Raw genomic sequence first — 21,321 nt, 5'->3', positions numbered from 1 at the left:
GTTGGCTGCAGGATCTATTTTACTAAGTGAGGTGAGTTTGGTACGAGAGAGTGGACAGGCCTCTGGGCTCACACTGCTTTCAAGCAAAGGAATAGGTACTTGAAGCAGGTGGGCTGCAAGGATGCTGCATTACTGGCTTTTCATTACCATAGCAAATCCCTCAGAAGCTACTTATGAAAACAGTTTATTTTGGTTCATGGTTTGGAGGGTCACATTCCAAGATGAGCTAGCTGCCATCTGTCTGGTCTGATGACAGGGTTAGACAGCAATGGCAGAATGCATTCAGAGGAAGGATCAGGAAGCAGAGAGCAGCTGGGCCTGGCTCAGGCTTATATAATCAACTCTGATGGCACACCCCCAGTGACCTAAAGACTTCCCACTGGGCCCACTTCAGTCCACACCCTTAGTCCATTAACAGAAGACTAGGGGAATCACGCTTTCAATGTGTAGGCCTTTGGGGGACACCCACACTAATATTCAAGCTATTGCACCCAGTAAGAGCTATCACCAGACAGATACCCAACTGATGGGACCTGCCCGACCTTGGACTGCTCCCAGCGAAGGACATGTTGAGACTCACTTGTCGGAGGGAGATGAAAGCAGCAGACAGGCTCCTGCGCATACGTCAGAGGGTCTGTGAGCTTAGGAGAGCCCCAAGAGGACACAGGCATCCACACCGCCCATGGAAAGGCTGCAGCAATGGACTGGCTCCTGTCTTCTGATTTTATAAACTTAAAGTGGTTAAGACCAGCTAAGTGGACACTGAAGCCACGTCTTGCTGACATAGGATGACCAACCATCTGGCTCTTACAGAACTAACCTGGAAGTCAGACTTTGACTGCCAAACCTGAGAAAGTCTGAGGAAACCCTACACTGACTTTTCTTGTAGGTTTCTAGACCGCCAGTCCCTCTCCCAACTGATTTACCCTAAATATGCCATTACAGAGAGTACACACTGAGCACCTGCTCATCTCAGCTCTGGCCCTGGCGCTATACTGACCCAGAGTTCGTAGTCTACTGCAGAAAGCCAACCTTCTACACTCTGGATTGGATGCTACAGCAGAGGTGTGTAAGAGCTTCTGGCGCCCCACATTTTTGCCACCTCTTCTGATTTTGGATGGAAATCCAGTAAAGAAGAGACCTCACCTATTTCTCATATTAAGGTTGAATGTAATATTCTGGTAAAGGACGTTTTATGTTTTTTTAAACTATCAGTGCTCAACTTCCACCTAAAACCAGATAGAACCAGGTATACTTTAAAATTCACCTGCAGATAGGACAGATGTATTTTTAAAGATGTCTTTGTGTTAGACTTTAGAATATCTATAAACCAACTAATAGCAATAAAGTGTCAAATCCAACCCATTTATTCTCAGCATAACCCCAAGAAGTGTCTTCATTATCCTTCGAGGGAAATGAGGCGCAGACAGGACACACTCACTCCCAGTAAGAGGAAGAGAGGGCATGAAACTGGACCAGCTGGTTCTAAACATGTGGGCACAGTGCTGTTTGTTTAAAATACAATGTCTGCATCCCAGCTGCAGGCTGAGTCTTACCCCCGAGGCTGCAGCGGCGAGTAAGTCTCCTACAGACCTTCCCATGCTAGTTACCCTGGCAGCATGGAGCCTCTGCTGCCACACAGGGCTGAACGGTGCCTAGGGGCTTTGCCACAATCAGCACACTCATAAGGTTTCTCTGCAGTGTGAATCCTGCAATGCTCACGAAGGTAAGCCTGCTTGCAAAAGCCTGTCCACATTCACTACACTGTCACAGTTTCTCACCAGTGTGAGTTCGCTCATGTTCAACGAGGCGAGTTCTGAGTGAAGGCTCTCCCTCATTCAGTGCACAGGTAGGGCTTCTCTCCGAATGGATTATCTGGTGCTGGGAGGGGCAGACGCTCTGATTTAAGCTTTCCCACACTCGTTGCACCCATGAGGTCTATCTCCAGAGTGACTTCTCTGATGGCGAGGGAGGCATATGCCTTGACTGAAGGCTTTGTCACATTTTGTGCATTTGTAGGGTTTCTCCCCAGTACGAGTTCGCTGGTGTTTAGTAAGGGATGGGCTCTGACAGAGGCCTCACCACATGCCTTGCATTTATAGGGCTTTTCTCCAGTATGAAGTCTCAGATGCTGGTTGAGGACTGCTTTGCTTTGAGAGGCTTCCCACACTCATGACACCTGTCAGGTTTCTCTCCCGGATGAATTCTCCGATGCTGAGTGAGACCTACTGTTTACGGAAACAAGTTGCACGGTGAGCACACACGCAGGCTCTCTCCACGTGGGCGCTCTGACGCTGAGTAAGAGATGGCCCCCGAGTGAAGGATTTCCGCATGCACTGCCCTCGGGAGGCTGCTTCTGTATGCTGCTCCGGGTGTTTGATTCGCAGTGCCACCAGCTGCAACTCACACTGCCTGTCACACACTGGAGAGACTTCTGTGACTTAGATGAGACCTCTCCAAGTCATACGCACACCCAGTTTCCCTAAACATGATCATCCCTGGAGTAACACTTCCTCCCGGGGAACACGGTGCCTGTGCCCGTGCCCTTCACGTGCTGTCTTGTCAGTCATTCCGCAGGACTGCCCCTCCTCTTCCTTCTTCAGCATGCACCTTCACCTCCTCCAAAAGTGAGCCCCTGGGGAACAGTTTCTGAAGAAAGATTTAGTGGTGACAGGTGTTAGAAATTCTATAAAATCCCTCGTTACAACTGATTGTGGAACAACCAGTGCTGAAGGCGAATCCAGGTCATCCAGACTTGCATCTCTAGTGATAAACAGTAAACTGTAAAAGAAGTGAGTGTCCTGGATTTGAGTAAGTTAAGTTTCAGGGGAAGTTTAGTGTTCCTCTGCTCCTCTAAAAGTAACTGAATAGTAATTCTATTTTCTTTGGCTGCGTGTTAGCAGTATTTCGGCAGACTAGTGGTAACTAAAGGGTTTCCATCCTAAGACCCAAAGGTGATTCACTTTCATCTCCCATAGGCCCATCTCACAAGTTCTCCCTTACTCATTGGCCTTGATGGGGGAGCTCTGTGCACCTGTTTCTCTCCAAAACTTTCAACACCTATAGCTCCCTCCAGCCCCCACTCCCAAGATCCAATCTATAGGGACATACGTAGTTTTGAAAACTAGAGTCCTGTTTACTCATAGAAATGGGGCTGTCACTGCTTTGTTTCAGAAGAGTGAGAGGAAGGTGTTCTTCAGGGCAGCATCCATTGGCAGTGACCTGAGTAGCACCAGGTCCAGGACTGGGCCCTGCCCTTTGCAGCTGAACGTGTGCTTCGGAATCTGAAGTGTCTAATCAAGCTTAGGAGGGGAATGATGTAGAAAACAAAGTCACTTTAATCTGTAATGAAAAAATTTATGCTCAATGTCCAGCTGATTAATAGTCTCCACTATAGAAAAACTGAATAGGTACCAAATTGTTGTCATCAGGACACTCCAACTGGAGAAAAAAAAAAAAAACACTTAGATGATTATAATAGCATCAAAATTTGAAACTCATGTCTTGACTAAGATGGCGCATGGCATCGGAGAATGGATATTCAGGTGCCTGCTCAGGGGAAGCTCTTCGCTGAACGGTGCTGGAGATCCTGACCCATTTAATTCTCTGAGCCCCGTTTCTTACAGGGAGAGACAAAGAGAGCCTCATCTGCTGATTCACGCTCCAAATGCTGCACAGCTGGGGCTAGGCCAGACTGCAGCCAAGATCCAGGAACTCCACGCGGTCCTCCCATCTGAGTAGCAGGAACCAGGTACTCTGACCATCATTCGTTGCCTTCCAGGCACATAAGCAAGGAGCAGGAGCTAGACTGGAAGCTTGGGGTCTGGGGACTTAAACCAGGCACGCTGACAAGGGACGCACAAGTGGTGACCTGACCGACTTACCCACTGCACCCCAACACCCTTCCTTGGAGCCAGTTTTTATGTTAGCTTTCTAATCAAGTAAGTTACACCTGAATATATCCTCATTCTTAAGTACTTAGACACTGTAGAAGTATACAGGATTAAATGCTTCACTTTTATACCCATCATGTCACTCTAATAAACCCATTCCTTTCCTCAGATATTATCGTTACATTTAGAATAATTCTTTCATCCTTTTTCCCACATATTCTTCTAACACATTTAGCCTTTAGTTGTAAATATAAATAAAAATAAAAATAAAACTGTTTCTAGGTTCTGCTCTGCAGTTTGCTTTTTTTCTCCACTAAAGAACATATCTTAGAGATCATTTCACATCATCACGTGTGGGTTTATGGGGGCTGAGAGTCAGCTGGTTCACACTGGTTCACACTGGTGTATCAGCACAAATGGTTTACTGCCAGAGACTGATCTGACAGGCAGTGCCAATGCTACACTGGTTGTTAGAGAAACGGAATATCTTGCCTGAACCTTTGTATCTCTGTCTGCATAATTCACTTCCAATATGGATATAATATATATTGAAACAAACTCCAGATGGTTTAAACACCTAAATGTAAAACCAAAACTCTAACCAGTTTTCTCTTCTCTTACCCTCCACAAATAAAACAATTTTAAAAATCATACAGAGAACGCGTGTTCGTTCTATTAGTCAGTTGGAAAGAAAGTCCCATGAAATCCTACCACTCACAGGAAAGAGCTCTGGTATTTTGCTGAACATCCTTCTGGGCATCTCCCAACGCACGCACACGCACACGCACACGCACACGGACACACGGTGCTCCAAGACCACAGGTTCTAACGGATATCAGACGGTACCAAATTCATCAGAGCACGGTCATGATCTGTTCACACAGCGCCCAGAACCTAAGAGCCCAGTTCACCCGGGACAATTTTTACTGAGTTTGACAGAAACCCGGGTTCTATGTTGCCAAACACAATGGCAGTTTCAAAATGACTTTCACTCTTGCTCCAAATGTGGAGCTCCAAGGAAATAAAAGTGTTCCTTGCTCCAAGGAGACAATCACCTTTGCAATGGGTGATTTCCCATCAGTTTCACTTATTAAATTTCTCTGGGCCAGCGCCATGGCTCACTAGGCTAATCCTCCGCCTTGCAGCGCCGGCACAGCGGGTTCTAGTTGCAGTCGGGGCGCCGGATTCTGTCCTGGTTGCCCCTCTTCCAGGACAGCTCTCTGCTGTGGCCAGGGAGTGCAGTGAAGGATGGCCTGAGTACTTGGGCCCTGCACCTGCATGGGAGACCAGGAGAAGTACCTGGCTCCTGCCATCGGATCAGCGCGGCGCGCCAGCCGCAGTGGCCATTGGAGGGTGAACCAACAGCAAAAGGAAGACCTTTCTCTCTGTCTCTCTCTCACTGTCCACTCTGCCTGTCCAAAAAAAAAAAAAAAAAAAAATTTTTTTTCTCTGACTTTTCTCAAGTCTGATCACTACATCATTAGGTTATCACATTTAGTTCAGGAAGTGGTCTCAAGATGTGCCACTAGGTGACTACAGGGGTGACAACTACTCTTGCTACTTAAGAGTTGTAAGACATGTAAGACATGGGTGTACTCTCTGATCTGTCCTATAGCCAGGCACCCACAGCCCTCTTCCACAGTGGGCTGTCACTGGTTTGAGTAGAATGGTCCCTATATACTAGTGGTTCTGATTACAGTTTGCTGGGTCCAGAGGTAGCAGCCATTGGTAGGACCTACTGTATCTGCAGCTACTTCTGAATGACGACCCATTCTGAGCTGTCTAGTTGGAGTCCACTTACCCAGAAATAAGCTGTTAGGATCACAAGCGACACCGCTTTGTCTCCTGGGGCTCTTTAGAGGAAAGGCAGGAGTCGGAGGCACTGGGGAAGGAAGAAGAGCCACTCAAATTACACAGCCTGCTCCCTTCACAGTCTGGACTCAGGAACCCAAGTCCCGCCCTTCCCTAGCCAAACAGCTATTTTACGTCTAGATGAGAGAGTTTCGTTATTATCCTACAAAGTATCATCATTCACAGAGGTCGGTGAGTGGGCAGAATTCAGAGATGTGACAGCGCACAAGGAGCAAACATGCCTAAGGACTCAATATCCTGGGGACAAAAATGGCTCCCCAAGCCTGCTGAGCAAGCCACGGACTGCAAACTCAGAGTGTGCGCTACAACACGGGGCGGAGGGGCACGCGGCAGGCTGAGCGGAGGAGTCCGCATTCCAGCCTCGGCGCCACCGCTAACTTGCTCAGCGGCCTGAGGCAGGTTGCTCACTCTCATCTGCAATTTGTTTTCTGATCTGCGAGATAAAAGTGAAAAGACAGACAGTATCTACTTTTTTTTTTTTTTTTCCTGACAGGCAGAGTGAGAGACAGAGGGAAAGGTCTTCCTTCTGTTGGTTCAGCCCCCAAATGGCCGCTACAGCCGGCACTGCGCTGACCCGAAGCCAGGAGCCAGGTGCTTCTCCTGGTCTCCCATGGGGTGCAGGGCCCAAGGACCTGGGCCATCCTCCACTGCACTCCCGGGCCACAGCAGAGAGCTGGCCTGGAAGAGGAGCAACCGCGACAGAATCCAGTGCCCATATGGGATGCCGGCACCACAGGCAGAGGATTAACCAAGCAAGCCGCAGCGCCGGCCCTACAGCTTCTTCTATACCAACATTCTATGAGCCCTGGATTCAAAAAAACAGACCGGAAAAGGGCAGACAGCTCAAATCAAGCCCTTCCGGTACATAGGTGGTTGCAGCTGTTTACTCGGGCATTTGAAAAGCACTCACTGACCACGCGGTGGTGATTAGTGCTGGTTAAGAATGGGCTTCCCCCATGAGTTTTCCTCCCACCGACCAGATAGAAAAACGTCTAGGAAATAGTGGAGGACGACCAGTGTGTGATGCAGAATGTGTACAGACAGAGGAGCCTGCCAGACAACCTCCAAAGTCCCTCCCAGAGAGCAGTGCGCCCCCAGCAGAGAGGATGGATGCCAGGCCCCAGCCCCTCTTATCTGACACTCCGGTCACACTTGAACATCAGCTCTAACGTGAACCGCGTGCCTTCTTCACAGAACACGACTGCTCCAAGGCGCTTCCGCTCTGCGTGCTCACAGCACGGCAGCTGCTGCTCTAAGGCTCGTTACAGCCTTCCTTCTCAACTAGAAGGCAAGTGGGACACGGGCTACAGGGCGGGGGCTCCCGGGGTCTGAGCGCCTGCGCCACCGTTCTCCAACGTCTCGGGCAAATCATTTGACCGCTCTGTGCTCGCGGGTTTTCAGCCGTTCAGTGGCGATGAGGACAACAGTAACTGCTTCACAGAAGCAGTGGTGCCGAAAGATGAGTTAGTGAATGGTGAGGATTCACAAGCGTGCCGGCTGGTAAATAATAACAGTATCTGCTGTTAAATGAGCAGCTCTGGGTGTTTCCCTGCCGTTAGACTAGAATCCTCAATGAACGGAAGGCGGTAACCTGCACATCTTTGCGAGTTGGGAAGAGAAGGACCAGTATTTGCCTCTGGAAACAGAAACCCGAGGCGCTCTCGAGTTGGCGACTCGCGTGGGCACAGACGGAACCCAAGGCCCCGGACGCCCGGCCGGGCTCTCCCACCGCGCCTGCCCACAGCTCCCGCCTCTGCGCGAAGGCTCTCCCGGAGGGAAGCTGTGCTGCGACCGGCGGCGCCCGGGTCCCACCGAGGACACGACTGCCCAGGCCAACCGAAACCGCTCACCAGCAGCTCCCGGGCCCCCGCAGGCCGCGGGATCCAGCCGCCGGCGCGCCGGGTGTCGTCACCAACTTGCGCCGCCGGGGTCTCCTCTCTAGGAAGGCGGGAGCGGGTTCATCTCGACGCCTCCTCCCGAAGGTGCTTCATTGGTCCGCCGCCGAGACCGTGTTCCTCCACAGGCAGCCAACCCGCCTGTCCTCCCTGGATAAGGGGGCTGCAAAGGGCATGTTACCCCCCACCATTGCCTCCCTTCTAATTGAGACCCTTGGTGCGGAACCAGGCGCCACCCGTCCTAGACTCCTAGCAAAAACAGCTAGTAAAATCGATGAGCTACACAGGGCAGCTTCTGAAACGCGGACGGGAAAAGCCGCTGGGAAGCGGTTTCAAAGGGCCCCTTACTCCCTACTTTCCACCAGCTGCAAAGCCTCTTCCCAGCGGCAAACGCCCTCCTTCACCAGGTGAAACCTCAGCCCTAATTGTGCTTTGCTGGCAGTGTCTTCGGAGACTGTCGCCAACCTCTTTGCTTCAATAAAGCAACCTGTCTCTGTTGAGGTTGGTCTCCGTCAACCTTTTCCCATCTCTCCTTTCTGGGGGTACGAAAGGCCAGAATCCCGAGCTATTCCAAACCTAACAGGCTGCATGGGCATGAGGATGGGCTTGGCCCGAGGACGGCTTTCTGCGTGCCACACTGTGTTGGGACACGCTGCATTTCTCTTGTCCCTTGGGGAAGCTGGCTGCCGCCTTCCCCACACGCGTCCCCACAGCCCAGGAGGTTAGCTTCTTCTGGGAAGCCCCAGACACCTTACTGACCCAGGGCCTGCGTCAACAGAGCTGAGCGCTCAGCGGCAGGCTTAACTCCCAGGGTCCCGGCGTGTGAACCTGAGGTTACTCCACCTCTCTGCTTGCTGCCTCACTTACAAAACAGAGCTAGTGAAGGAGTTCAACTCAGTCATGTTGAAAATTAGCATCTTACAGTAACAAGCCTCCCCTTACCATTTTCTTCAAATCCCAGAACTGGTTCAAAAGACTGGATGGCCCTGCCAACAAGATAAAGACCAGGTGGCAAGGCCTATGGGATGCTTGTGTAAGATAATACCAAGAACCCTAACCCTGTGCTGAACTCACTGGCTAAGTACTTGCCAGGAAGAACAGACCCTATGCTGAACTTAGAACAGAAAGAAAAAAAAAAACTGCTTACTCGCTCGAATAGTAGCCAATTGTAGGACAAGTATGAATTTAGAACAGGAGCCTATCAGATACTGTATAGCCGGACTTGTATGTTCAACTGCATAAAAACCCTAACGACCTTACTGTAGGGGCCGCCGGTCCAGCCCAGCTGTGCCTGGTACGCATGTCGGACCAGCCTCAAGTTTGAAATAAAACTCTTGTGTTTGCATCAGTGTCGGCTCCTGGTGGTCTTAAATTGGTGGGAATCGGACGTTTTGGGTACAACACTAGTAAGGGCGGTTGTGAGGAGTAAGGGAAGTCAGTGCGTGTGAATTACCAAGGCCAAGGGCGGGGACTAGCATGTGCTCCTCAGACCCCAGTCCCAGGGCGACGGCACTGCCCTGGCCCCACAAAGATGATGCACACGTGTGAAAGGCGGCCCTGTGGGGCAAGAGTCCAGAACACTACTGAAAAAAAACCAGGGAAATACACTGACGAGCTGAGCTAAAGCGACGGCAGCAGAGGCAGCTTCCAGCTTTAGGAACTACAACAGGGGACAGCACAGATACGAAGAATGAGGACGGCTGAGGGACAGAGCACTTACTGGGTTTGGGGCCACGTGGGATGACTAGGCAGACACCTCGCAGGCTGGCAACCGCCAGAAACAGCAGGAGCAGACGTCTGAGTGTGAGAACACGGCGGAGGGCAGCAGAAAGTCAAGGGCCTTTCCTTTCTCTGTTTCAAGAAGTGAAAATGTACAGACCGTCTCACTCCAAGGATTAAAAATTCAGTCTCTTTCTGTCTCTGAAAACAAAAACTAGGGTGGAAATTTGGCCTAGCAGTTAAACAACCTGTATCCCATTTTGGGGTGCGTGTTTTTTGTTTTTGTTTTGACAGGCAGAGTTAGAGAGAGAGAGAGAGAGAGAGAGAGAGAGAGAGAGAGAGGAGTCTTCCTTCCATTGGTTCACCCCCTAAGTGGCTGTTAAGGCCGGCGCGCTGATCCGAAGCCAGGAGCCAGGTGCTTCTCCTGGTCTCCCATGCAGGTGCAGGGCCCAAGCACTTGGGCCATCCTCCACTGCCTTCCTGGGCCACAGCAGAGAGCTGGACCGAAAGAGGAGCAACCGGGACAGAATCCGGCACCCCAACCAGGACTAGAACTCGGGGTGCTGGCACCGCAGGCAGAGGATTAGCCTAGTGAGCCACGGCGCTGGTGTGGGGTATGTATTTGATACCTGTCTGATGCCCTGGCTCCTGTCACCAGCTTCCTGCTAGCGTCGTTCCTGGGAAGCAGCAGGGATGGTTCAAGTGACTGGGTTCCTGCCACTCATATGCAAGAGCTGCTCTGGGATTCTGGCTTCAGGTTTTGCCTCCAGCCTGGCCTAAGGCTACTGCAGGCATCTGAGGCATCATCAGCAGATGGAAGGGCTGTTTCTCTCAAATAAATGGCAGAATAACTTTTTTTTTTAAGGTGGGTGGCAGCAGCGATGGAATAAAGTGCTTGGGTTCCTGCCACCCAGGTGGGAGACCTGGACTGCATTCCCAGTTCCTGACTCCTGGCTCTGGGCTACCCAGTTGGTGAGTAAGCCAGTGGGTAAGAGCCCTATCTATCAGAAAAACAAAAAACAAAAAAATTTCAGTCACATTCACTTCATTCTAGAGCTTTCTCAGAGCTTATTTTACCCTTAAGATTCTCCCATTTTTTTTTTTTTTAAGATTTTTATTTATTTATTTGAGAGGTAGAGTTACAGTGAGAGGGAGAGACAGAGAGAAAGGCCTTCCTTCCGTTGGTTCAGCCCCCAAAATGGCCCCTATGGCCGGAGCTCTGTGCCAATCCGAAGCCAGGAGCCAGGTGCTTCCTCCTGGTCTCCCATGCGGGTGCAGGGCCCAAGCACTTGGGCCATCCTCCACTGCACTCCTGGGCCACAGCAGAGAGCTGGACTGGAAGAGGAACAGCCGGGACTAGAACCCAGTGCCCATATGGGATGCTGGCGCCTCAGGCAGAGGATTAACCAAGTGAGCAAGGCGCCGGTCCCCTCCCATTTCTTTAAGAAAACACTATTCTCCCCAAAATTCCAGACAGGGGCCGGTGCTGTGGTGCAGCTGGTTATATGTGCCCTGTAGCACTAGTATCCCATATGGGTGCCAATTCAAGTACTGGCTGCTCCACTTCTGATCCAGCTCCCTGCTCATGCGCCTAGGAAAGCAGGAGAAGATGGTCCAAGTCCTTGGGCCCCTGTACCCACGTGGGAGACCCGGAAGAATCTCTTGGCTCCTGTCTTTGTCCTACTTCAGCTGGGTCATTGCAGCCATTTGAGGGAGTGACTAGCGGATGGAAGAGCTGTCTCTGTAATTCTTTCAATTAAATAAATAAATCTTACAAAGAAAAGATTCCAAATATAGCAATACATAAATATTACCCCAAATACCTACACATCAGTAATTTCCTAAAAAGACTTTGGATGGCCAAAGGTTGATTAAAATCCATGAAAAATTCACTAAATAAATGTTTACTGAATATATACTATGTACCAGTGATTGAATCTATTTTCATAATTTCTTTATAATTGTGATTTTTCATTTAGGAAGTATAAAGACATTGACACTTGCTTTTGGGATAATATATATTTTCATGACTGTAAAATATTTAGTTTTATATTCATTTTTGCTCATAAGGTATTCCTTTTATAAATTATGAATTTTCATGGGATAGGCATTGAGAACATAACCTTCATGGCTACGGGGAAAAGTGACAATTCTACCACATTCCCATCAGTGGTAAACAGCAGCCCAGATCAATGCTTACAAGACACTTGGCTCTGCAAACAGCCATGCAGAGTTCCAAAGGACAAAGCATCCCATAATCAACGTACTTCAGTGGCTTTTTAACAGTCACAATTTAATGCCTATATAGCCTTCAGAGCTTAGAAGCTATTTCAAACACCAATCAAAGGTTTCATTAATTCTCTGAAGCTCAATTTTTGGGTAGCAATTAAGAAGACGACAGGCACTGGGGAAATAAAGAGAAACTTATGGGACTTTCTCAGAATAAAACACCACTCAGCTAGGGGCAACACGGACAATCGCGTTTCAGGGATGTGAACACCAGGTAACTCTGCAGAACTCTTCCCAATGTCAGAGGCAGGGCAATGTTATGCGGCGGCAAGGTTACGTCCGAGGCCCCTCACTGCCAGCCGCCCAGCACAGACCAACTCCTTCCTGGGCAAGCCAGCACCCCTCTGGGACCCCTGTGGGACAGACGCTGGGCCTCCCTCTCCCTAGTCCTCTCAGATCTGCCTCCCTTCACACAAACTGGCCTCACAGAGTCTCTCTGGTTCTCCTATTTCCTTCAGAGAACCCCTGTCGCCCTCAAGCTTGAAAATAAGGAAAGATCTTCCTCACCCTCATAAAACCTTCCTCATCAGCATGTCTGTGGGAATCAGCCCAGGTCCTGCCACACTGCCCTCTGCTCAGCGCATGAATACTGGACCAGCACTGTGGTGCAGGGTAAAGCTGCTGCCTGTGACACACATACTGTGATACTACGCGAACACTGGTTCAAATCCTGGCTATCCTGCTTCCAGTCCAGCTGGGCCTAAGCCCCTGCCATCCACGTGGGAGAGCAGACCTAGACCTAGCTGCTGTGGCCATCTGGCGGTTGAACAAGCAATGGAAGGTCTTTGGCTCTTCCTCCCTGTCATTTGCCCTTAAATGAATGAATACATAAATTTTGTCAAAAAGGAATGAATATGGACTCTTTATTTTTGTCTGTCTCCCCTTCAGAGGAACACTCCCACTGGTTGGGGAGCCTCCCCGACAGCAGCAGGGTCAGAGTCACCGCAAACATCTGGAGACCTTTACAACTGGACGTGACCCCAGACCCGACACCACCCCCAGGCTGACAAGCAGTGTTTGGAAAAGCACCTCAATTTACCAGCCGGTGAACACGAGACAGGTGGGGGGGGGCAGGAATGGGGTAACGGAAACCCCCCTGCCTACCTAACAAATGCCTCCCCCGGGTGTAAGAGGCACATGCGGAGGGTGTGATGGTGCCCAGTAGGTTTGTCTGCAGAGCAGGAACTTCCCTTCCCACCCTGTATTCCCGTGTGCCCACCTGGCGCGGCCTCCACTCTCCAAGCCCCCGGTTCCACTTCCGGAGAATTCCTCCAGAGCACAGTCACGTGGCTCCTTCTTCCTTCACTGCGGGCATGCCACCTGCCTCTCTCCTCCCGGCCGCCCTCTCCACGGGCGCTGCGTGACCTAGCTACAGCATCATTCACCACTGTGAAGTTTCTGATGCCTGAAAAGGACTGAACTGTGTCTGAAGAATTTCCCACACTCGATGCATTCGTACGGCTTCTCCCCAGTGTGGATCCTGTAATGCTCACTGAGGTGGGCGTACTTGCGGAAGGTTTTCTCACACTCGCTGCATTTGTACAGCTTCTCGCCAGTGTGGGTCCTGTGATGCTCAGTGAGAGAGGAGCTGTGAGCGAAGGCCTTCCCGCACTCCTGACATCTGTAGGGCTTCTCTCCAGTATGAATCCTCATGTGCTGAGTGAGGCAGGTGTTCTGGTTGAAGCCCTTTCCGCATTCATTGCATTTATAGGGTTTCTCTCCAGTGTGACTTCTCTGATGCCGAATAAGGCAAATGCTTTGAATGAAGGCTTTCCCACACTCGCTGCATTTGTAGGGGCGCTCCCCCGTGTGAATTCTCTGGTGTTTAGTCAGTGGAGTGCTCTGAGTAAAAGCTTTCCCACACTCTTTGCATTTATAGGGTTTCTCTCCAGTATGAATTCGCTGGTGCTTAATGAGAGACGGGCTCTGGCAGAAGGCTTTGCCGCAGTCCTTACACTTGTAGGGTTTCTCGCCAGTGTGGATTCTCTGATGCTGTGAGAGGTTTGCCTTGGTTTGGAAAGTTTTCCCACATTCCTCACATTTATGGGGCTTCTCCCCGGTGTGGATTCTCTGATGCTGTAGAAGGTTTGAGTGTTTGCGAAAGGAAGAGCCACAGTCACTGCATAAGTAAGGCTTCTCGCCAGTGTGGATCCTCTGGTGATGAACAAGGTGTGTGTTCTGACTGAACGCCTTCCCACACCTGGGACACGTGTAAGGCTTCTCGCCAGTGTGGGTCCTCTGGTGCTCGGTGAGATGAGACTGACTGCGGAAGGAATGCCCACACTCGTGACACCTGTAAGGTCTCTCCCCAGTGTGGATTCTCTGATGCTGAGTAAGAAATGACCGGCACCGGAATGTTTTCCCACACTGCTCACATATGTACGGTTTCACTCCAGTGTGAATTCTTTTATGTTGAACGAGGAATGAGCTACGACTGAAGGCTCTCCCACACTGCTCGCACGCGTATGGTCTCTCTCCAGTGTGAGATCTCTGATGCTGGGCGAGGGATGAACTCTGAGTAAAGGTTTTTCCACATTCACCGCATTTCCAAGATTTCTTTTGTGTGGACAGAGCCGGGCATCGACTTTGTTCCAAAGTCTCATTGGTGTGTATGTTACTTGTTTCCCGTTGATGCTGTTTTTCTTCCGTAGAAACCCTGAGGTGTGTTACAAGGCTTGAGGTCAAAAGCAAGTTTTTCTCAAAATTAAATTCTTGGCTAATCATTTCAAGGGGTGCTTCCTTGTGGATGAAAGCTATTCCTCCAAAACCTCCATTCTGGAAAAGGCACGGCCCAGGAACCTTTCCAGGGGGGTTTTCCCTCATGCCCTCACAGGGGTCTCTCTCTCCAGATGTGGAATCTGGGTAACTCTCTTGGCATCTCCTTGCTACTATCCCTGGTGAGTCAGTTTCAGAGGCATCTTGCTCTGGGGCAGGTTTTTTCACCCAACCTGAAAGAAGCCAGCAGAGTGAATGTGTCTGGTACAGGGCAGAGTGAAGGCCCTGCAGTGGGGAACCCCAGCTTTGACAGGTCTCGGGACAGCCTAGGAGTAGGATCCAGGGAAAGTCAGAGTACCAGGTGTAAGTGCTGGGAAGAGCCGCATCAGGGTAATGTGATCACCCCAGTGAGGAACCCCCACAGAAAGAGCACTGCAGACACCCAGGGGTGAGAGACCCCAGACACTGGAGATAGCACAGGCTCAGCCTAGGGCAGGGCAGGGAGCACGGGGGGTGTGCAGGCAGAGTGAACACTGGGAGAATCTAAAGGGGAAAACGCTGGAGGTGAAGGGATAAAATGAGCACTTGGGAAAATGGACCCACACCTGCCCCCGACATCCCTCTAAGACAGGAATTCGCTCTTCTAAGCTTCATTCAGCCTCCCTCCTAAAATATCTAAAATCTTCCATCTGCCAGCCTGTGTCTCCCACTGGTTGTTCCTTGTTCACTCACCTGGCCAAGCCTCTTCTCCGATCTCTCTCTCTTCAGCCCCTTGCATATTCAACATCCACGAATCTTCTCTGTGCTTTGACTGGAAAACACTTCCAGGTTTAAACACTGGGAGCCCTGCGCATAGCGGGGAAAGGTAGGAGAGAGATCACCGTCCCAGTGAGCAGAAAACTCAGAGAGATGTTGCCTAGGGCCGGCTGCCATCAGGTAACTGCCACCAAGCCTCTTAGGACGCAGTAAGTGACCAAATCGGCAAATGTCAGAGCTGGCCTGCAGCCCTTGAGGTTCACACACTCCAGCTGCCAGCTGTCTCACGGAGACTGACACACTGTTGGACACTCAGGGTACTTGATAAACAGGTCGGAATGTTCCTTATCACTTCATAATGATAAAGATTAAATGGACAGGGACATTCGTGTCAATTAGGGTGCTCAGTCAGTTACACTCAAAAGGTGCCCGAAGGGATGGCCTCGCAGCAAGGCTAGTGCACTAAGTCTGAATCACCCACTAATACCCTTGTTGCGGAATGTGGAGGCGGCTTAGGGATCCCTTCTATTGGATATAAGATAGAGCTACAAGGATGTCTTTTCTGCTATGTGTCACATCAGCTACCCAGTTTTTCTTCATGTACAACCTACATAAGCACAGGCTTCAGTTAAAAAACTTTCATTATGAAATAATTTTTGACTTTCAAAATAGTACAGGAGAGTTTCCTTATACTCTGCTGTCTGAAACGTCAAAATCGCAACTGTGCATCCAACATTCTCTCTCCACGTCACTCTGAGGAGAGACGCAGAACTGACAGCATTATGTCAAGGAGGAGGGGAAGACAGGGAATGGTTTTACCAGAGTCAACAGCTCTGACGGATGAACGAGTAGAATGAGCCGACCAATGTACATAATAAGGTGGATCTCACGGGCTTCTCATTGCATCTGGGCCTCTGCACCGACTTTCAAAGGCTCAGGAAGACACTATGTGAGCTTCCCTTTCTAAAGGAGCCTCTTCAGGGAGTGCAGCAGAGGAGGTTAGGTGTGACCAGTGTCAGATACTGAGGAAAAGTCAGTCAACGCCTCCACCTGCCTGCTGCTTAGGTCTTAGCCAGACAAAAACATTAAACCTGTTATTTCCACTGTGGCAGTTATAAATGTGGGAATGTGGGGTGCTATGGAATGTAGTACAGAGGAGACCTTAATCTAGCCCCCAACTTCTAGGAAATCAAACCCCTCTGAAGAACAAACGGCAGCTAGACAGGCCAAACGGGAGCAGAACACATCAGTGGCAGGGAACAGCACACAAACCAAGCTCTGCAGGAATGGCGGAGAACCGACAAGGCCCAAGTACCAGGCACCAGAAACAAAGCCTGAGGCAAGCAAAAAACACATCGAACAGAACCCGGCAAACCATTTTAGCGACTTTACCCTGAAGCGAGCAGAAAGCCAGGAAAGGATTTGACAAGGTCTGATAAGCAGAGGAGACCTGATCAGATCTCTGTCCAGGTGCAGAGAAAGGGAGTGTGTGAGGGGTCGGGGTTGCGGATTCAGGCGAAGGCTGGATGCCCCTTGAGAAGCCGTCTCCATCACCTCGTGCGGGGACTGGATGAATACTGGGGGAGCAGAAAGGCAAAGGGCGAGTACGCTGACCTCTAGTGAGAGCAGCAGCTCTGGGCCCCGCAGGGAGAGGATGCATTTAGTGCTGTCCTATCCAAGCGGAAAGCACAGCACACATACCTGGGACAGAGCAGAGAGATGTGGGCAGAAGTCACATTACTTAGTTTTTAACACAAAAAGAGCAACTGAAGTCACAGGAATATCAGATAAACATCATCAAAGGAGCAGGGCTGGGAGGAGCTCCACGGGGAGTCTGTCTACAGGAAGCCTGACTCTGGCTGCTGATTTGAGACTCCTAAGTGCCCAGGAGATACAGGTATCTGGTAAGAACATTTGTAATCATCAACACAAACACAGCACTCAACAATTACACTGTGCATGCTGCCACTGCTTGGGGGAAAAAAAGCGAGATTCCTGCATCACATCACACACCAAAATAAACCTAAACTTCCCGAAGTGTTGAATACGCTTACAAAAGATGAAACCACAACATAACAAAATACTGATGAATTTCTGATCTTAGGCTTAGAATAAATAATTCTAAGCAAAACACATAAAAGTACAGGCCCCAGAAGACAAAAATGGATAAATCTAGGCACAGAATATCCAAAATACAAATAAAATTAAAAGACAAGTTAGGAAAAGCATTTTTGACTTAAATATCAAGGAGTAGATAGACCTGCTATATAGACTTCTTAGACACGAATAAGGGAAAAAGATGAAGAGAAAAATGGAAAATATTACAAATACCCCAAGAATTACAAGAGGCAAATAGACATATTAAAACCAAATTCCATTTCTGTGGTAATCAAAGAAATGGAGGCTGAAATCAATCATTACACAAAACTCAAAACCTGGGGCTGGCCTTGTGGTGTAGCAGGTAAAGCCATGTTCCACATCCTGTATGGGTGCTGGTTCCTGTCCTGGCTGCTCCACTTCTGATCCAGTTCCCTGCTAATGTCCTGGGAAAAGCTGCAGAAGATGGCCTAAGTGCTTGGGCCCCTGCCACCCGGTAGGTAACCCGGATGAAGCTCCTGGCTCCCAGCTTTGGCCTGGCCTAGCCCCAGCGGTTACAGTGGGCATTTGGAGAGTGAACCAACAGATGGAAGATCTCTGTCTCTCTCTGCTTTGCAAAATAAAAGATCTATTTAAAAATATATTTCTTTACTTATTTGAGAGACAGAAAAACAAAGAGAAAGAACGCTCCTATCTGTTGACCCACTTCCCAAATGCACCTGATGGCTGGAACTGGGCCAGGCCAAAGCCCAGAACTCAATCCAGGTCTCCCACTTGAGAGGGAAGAACCCAATCATTTGAGCCATCATCACTGCCTGCCAGGGTCTGTTACAGCAGGAATCTGGAGTCAGGTACTCTAACATGTGTGGGCATCTGAACCCGTGGCTTAACTGTCAGGCTAAATGCTCACCCCTGCAAAACCTATTTTTAATGTTAAACTCAAGACTGACGGGGAGAGTCTCATACACTAGTGGGGATATAAATTGGCACCATCTTCCTGGGGGGTAATTTGGCAATATTTATATAACTAGCCTTAAAAGCTGTACCTTGAATTGTAGCTGGGGTATTGCTATCACCATTCTGTGGGTACAGGGACTCAGAACAGAATATTCATTCTGAATCCTGCAGTGTTATCATAGTAACTCCTCAAAGATAGCATATAAATGTCTACTTTCTTTGACCTAGTAATTCAAGATTTTTCCTAAAAAAGTAACGTCCCAGAGATGACGAAAACAGAATTCTTTTGTTACTTGTGAAGGAATAACTGGAAATAACAACTTTTCTGTTGTTGGACGCTGAGACTTACAACTTTTGGATTATGGTACTTCCACTTGGTGGAAATTAGACACAAAGATAATTAAAAATGGAATTATCTATTTGGAAAAATATGTATGCCAACGTATTAGTGGGAAAAAGCCCCAAGATACTAAAAAATTAAATACAACATAACATCATAAACATCTGCTGAAATATGCACCTGAGTAAGAAGGAAAAATAAGCACCTGCACTGCTACGGCAAATGCTGCCCTGACAGGTGTCTTTTATAGTTAGAAAAATGGTTATTTTGAGAAGTGACAGAGCTCACTTATGGATTTTGGCTCCAAAAAGAGAAATCAAAGCAAAGCCTTCCCGACCCCCTAGGTAGGCTAGGGGCCTCCCACTCAGAGGGAGATGAGAGTGGACTGGACTGGGGTCAGGGACTTTGCTCAGGGCAGCCTGTTTAATTGAAGAGTTGACAAACTGGATCACCTCCAGGAGTCCTTGACTCCTGCAAAGCACTCACGAAGCAACCTGCCCACAGCAGGCCCTCCGCAGGGGTTAGATGGTATTCTGATACTAGACCCTGTGGTGAGGAAAGACGTCTCGGTCATGACCACCGTCCTCCAGTTGGGGGTCACCCAGGCCGTAGGTGGTCTGTCGACACCCAAGGTTAGCACGCTTTTTCTGTAAAGGGCCAGAAAGTATCTCAGCCTTCATGGGCTACAGCACCTGCTGCAACCTGTTCAACTGTGCCTTCACAGTTTGAAAACAAAAAGACAGTAGGTAAATGAATGAGCCCGTGTTTCAACCCAACGGTTTTACAGGAAAAAAGTAGGACAAATCTGGCCTATGGGTCAGAGTTTTCTATGGTCTGCAAGTTGCCCGGAACGATGGGCCTGGCACCGCGGCACAGCAGGTAAAGCTGCCGCCTGTGACGCCAGCATCCGATACAGGTGCCAGTTCATGTCTCAGCCGCTTCACTTCCGATCTGCCTCCCTGCTAATGGCCTGAGAATAATGAAAGATGGCCCAAGTGTTTGGGCCAATGGCACACATGTGGGAGACTCAGATGCAGTTCCTGGCTTCAGCCTGGCCGAGCCCTGGCCATTGTGGCCATCTGGGGATTGAACCAGTGCATGGAAAATCTCCCTGTTGTCTCTCCTGCTCTCTGTAACTCTTTCAAATGAATAAACCAATCTCAAAAAAAAAAAAAAATAAAAAAAAAGGAATGTACAGGGGCTTTCACAAATGCGTACTGTGGAATAAACTGATTGTTAGTGATTTTTTTTTTTTTTATTTTTTTGACAGGCAGAGTGGACAGTGAGAGAGAGAGAGACAGAGAGAAAGGTCTTCCTTTGCCGTTGGTTCACCCTCCAATGGCCTCCGCGGCCGGCGCGCTGCGGCCGGCGCACCGCGCTGATCCGATGGCAGGAGCCAGGTACTTATCCTGGTCTCCCATGGGGTGCAGGGCCCAAGCACCTGGGCCATCCTCCACTGCACTCCCTGGCCACAGCAGAGGGCTGGCCTGGAAGAGGGGCAACCGGGACAGAATCCGGCGCCCCGACCGGGACTAGAACCCGGTGTGCCGGCGCCGCTAGGAGGAGGATTAGCCTAGTGAGCCGCGGCGCCGGCCAATTGTTAGTGATTTTAAGATGATAAATGGATCTGTCTGCAGATCTGGGTCGGGGGAGATGGGTATTACGGTGAAGGGTGAAAGGGAAGAAAGAGGCTCTGAACAGCCTCATCCTGCTAACCTAACAGGCAGCGGACTTGTAAGCTTTCTCTGCACTGCCACCTCCTTATCTCTCAGACTGGCTTAAGGATGGGGCCGGCACTGTGGCGTAGCAGGTAAAGCCGCTGCCTCTAGTGCCAGCAGCCCACATGGGCTCCAGTTCAAGTCCTGGCTGCTCCACTTCCGATCCAGCTCTCTGCTATGGCCTGGGAAAGCAGTACAAGATGGCCCAAGTCCTTGGGCCCCTACACCCTCATGGGAGACCCAGAAGAGGCGCCTGGCTCCTGGTTTTGGCCTGTCCCAGTCCAGTCATTGCGGCCATTTGGGGATGGAAGATTCTCTCTCCTCTCTCTCTCTACACACACACACACCCAGCTCTCTATTCTGCAGCCTCGGGCCACTTGGTAGCACTGTGCTTGCCCTTGGAAAGCTGTTCTCCCTGTGCCCCACTTTACTAAGAAATGCCACAACAGGCTGTCGGGGAGATTGGAGAAGTCAGCACCACAGCCGCCAACAGGTCCTGGATGGCGGCACAAACGCGGTTTCAAATAGCATCACGCACACTGCTTCCGAGCAGCTGCACCCTCAAACGTCCTGTGGCCTCGCCCCTGGGTTCCCACCCTCCATACAGCAACCCAGGTCTCCGGGGCCCGAGCGCAGTACACGACTAGCTGCCTCCCCTGGGAAGACCCTAAGTTTCTGTCCGCAGGGCAGGGGCCGCGAATTCTGAGCCTCGGGGTTTCCTTGCTGCACACGGGTCCTAGCTCTCCATCACCCAGTCCATCCCTCGGCATTTACTCGCTCTGCCATCTCTGAAGCGCCTCCCTCGTGCGGGGCTCCGGGCTGCGCCCCGGAATCTGCAGTGCCGACGCCGTGAGCTGAGCCGGGAGTGCCCCCCAGTTCGGGAAGTCGGTCCTGGGGGCGACCGAGGCCAGGACACACTGCCCCGCAAAGCCTCCGGCCGCCGCCCCAGCCAAGACACTGCTCCTCTCCCCTCCCTGGGGCCCTCGCCGCTCACCGTGAGACGCGGGAGCTCCCCGCAGGGCGGAGTCTGTGGTCCCGGAGACGCGCAGGCGCGCACGGCCCAGGGCCCG

The 21,321-nt window shown here is 50.3% G+C and overlaps 2 protein-coding genes across 6 annotated transcripts in view; both read right to left on the bottom strand.

The window, feature by feature from the left end:
• The window catches only part of KIF15 (kinesin family member 15), an 82,834-nt gene extending 73,328 nt beyond the window's left edge, over positions 1-9,506 (bottom strand). The window contains exon 1 of the mRNA XM_070050937.1: positions 9,381-9,506. The gene's annotated coding sequence lies outside the window, so the exon portion shown is untranslated. The remainder of the gene's footprint in view (positions 1-9,380) is intronic.
• ZNF502 (zinc finger protein 502) lies at positions 1,352-21,320 on the bottom strand. 5 transcript variants are annotated; one of them, XR_011379569.1, is made up of 5 exons: positions 21,246-21,320; positions 15,116-15,229; positions 12,888-14,616; positions 5,695-5,775; positions 1,352-2,781 (listed from the first exon to the last, which is right to left on the bottom strand). XR_011379569.1 is itself a non-coding variant. In XM_008260503.4 (3 exons), exons 2-3 carry the CDS (start codon positions 15,168-15,170, stop codon positions 13,046-13,048), a joined length of 1,626 nt encoding a protein of 541 aa, XP_008258725.1. In that variant the 5' UTR covers positions 15,171-15,229; positions 21,246-21,320; the 3' UTR covers positions 12,502-13,045. The 5 variants fall into 5 exon arrangements, 2 of the variants coding, with proteins under 2 accessions (XP_008258725.1, XP_069907040.1); XR_007921585.2 differs by having other exon boundaries at positions 1,352-2,649; XR_001793849.3 differs by lacking the exons at positions 1,352-2,781; positions 5,695-5,775 and adding an exon at positions 9,381-9,511.
• Position 21,321: the final 1 nt, after the last annotated feature.

The sequence above is a fragment of the Oryctolagus cuniculus genome, chromosome 10 (assembly GCF_964237555.1).
Source record: "Oryctolagus cuniculus chromosome 10, mOryCun1.1, whole genome shotgun sequence".
NCBI lineage: Eukaryota > Metazoa > Chordata > Mammalia > Lagomorpha > Leporidae > Oryctolagus > Oryctolagus cuniculus.
The sequence above is the reverse complement of the archived record's forward strand: the minus strand, read 5'-3'. Positions and strand labels throughout refer to the sequence as shown.

Excerpts from the sequence above, each read along its gene's own strand:
- ZNF502 (XM_008260503.4), bottom strand. The coding sequence starts at position 15,170 with ATGTTGAATATGCAAGGGGCTGAAGAGAGAGAGATCGGAGAAGAGGCT. Across the intron at positions 14,617-15,115 it reads CGGAGAAGAGGCTTGGCCAG|GTTGGGTGAAAAAACCTGCC; the intron begins GTGAGTGAACAA and ends GGCTTCTTTCAG.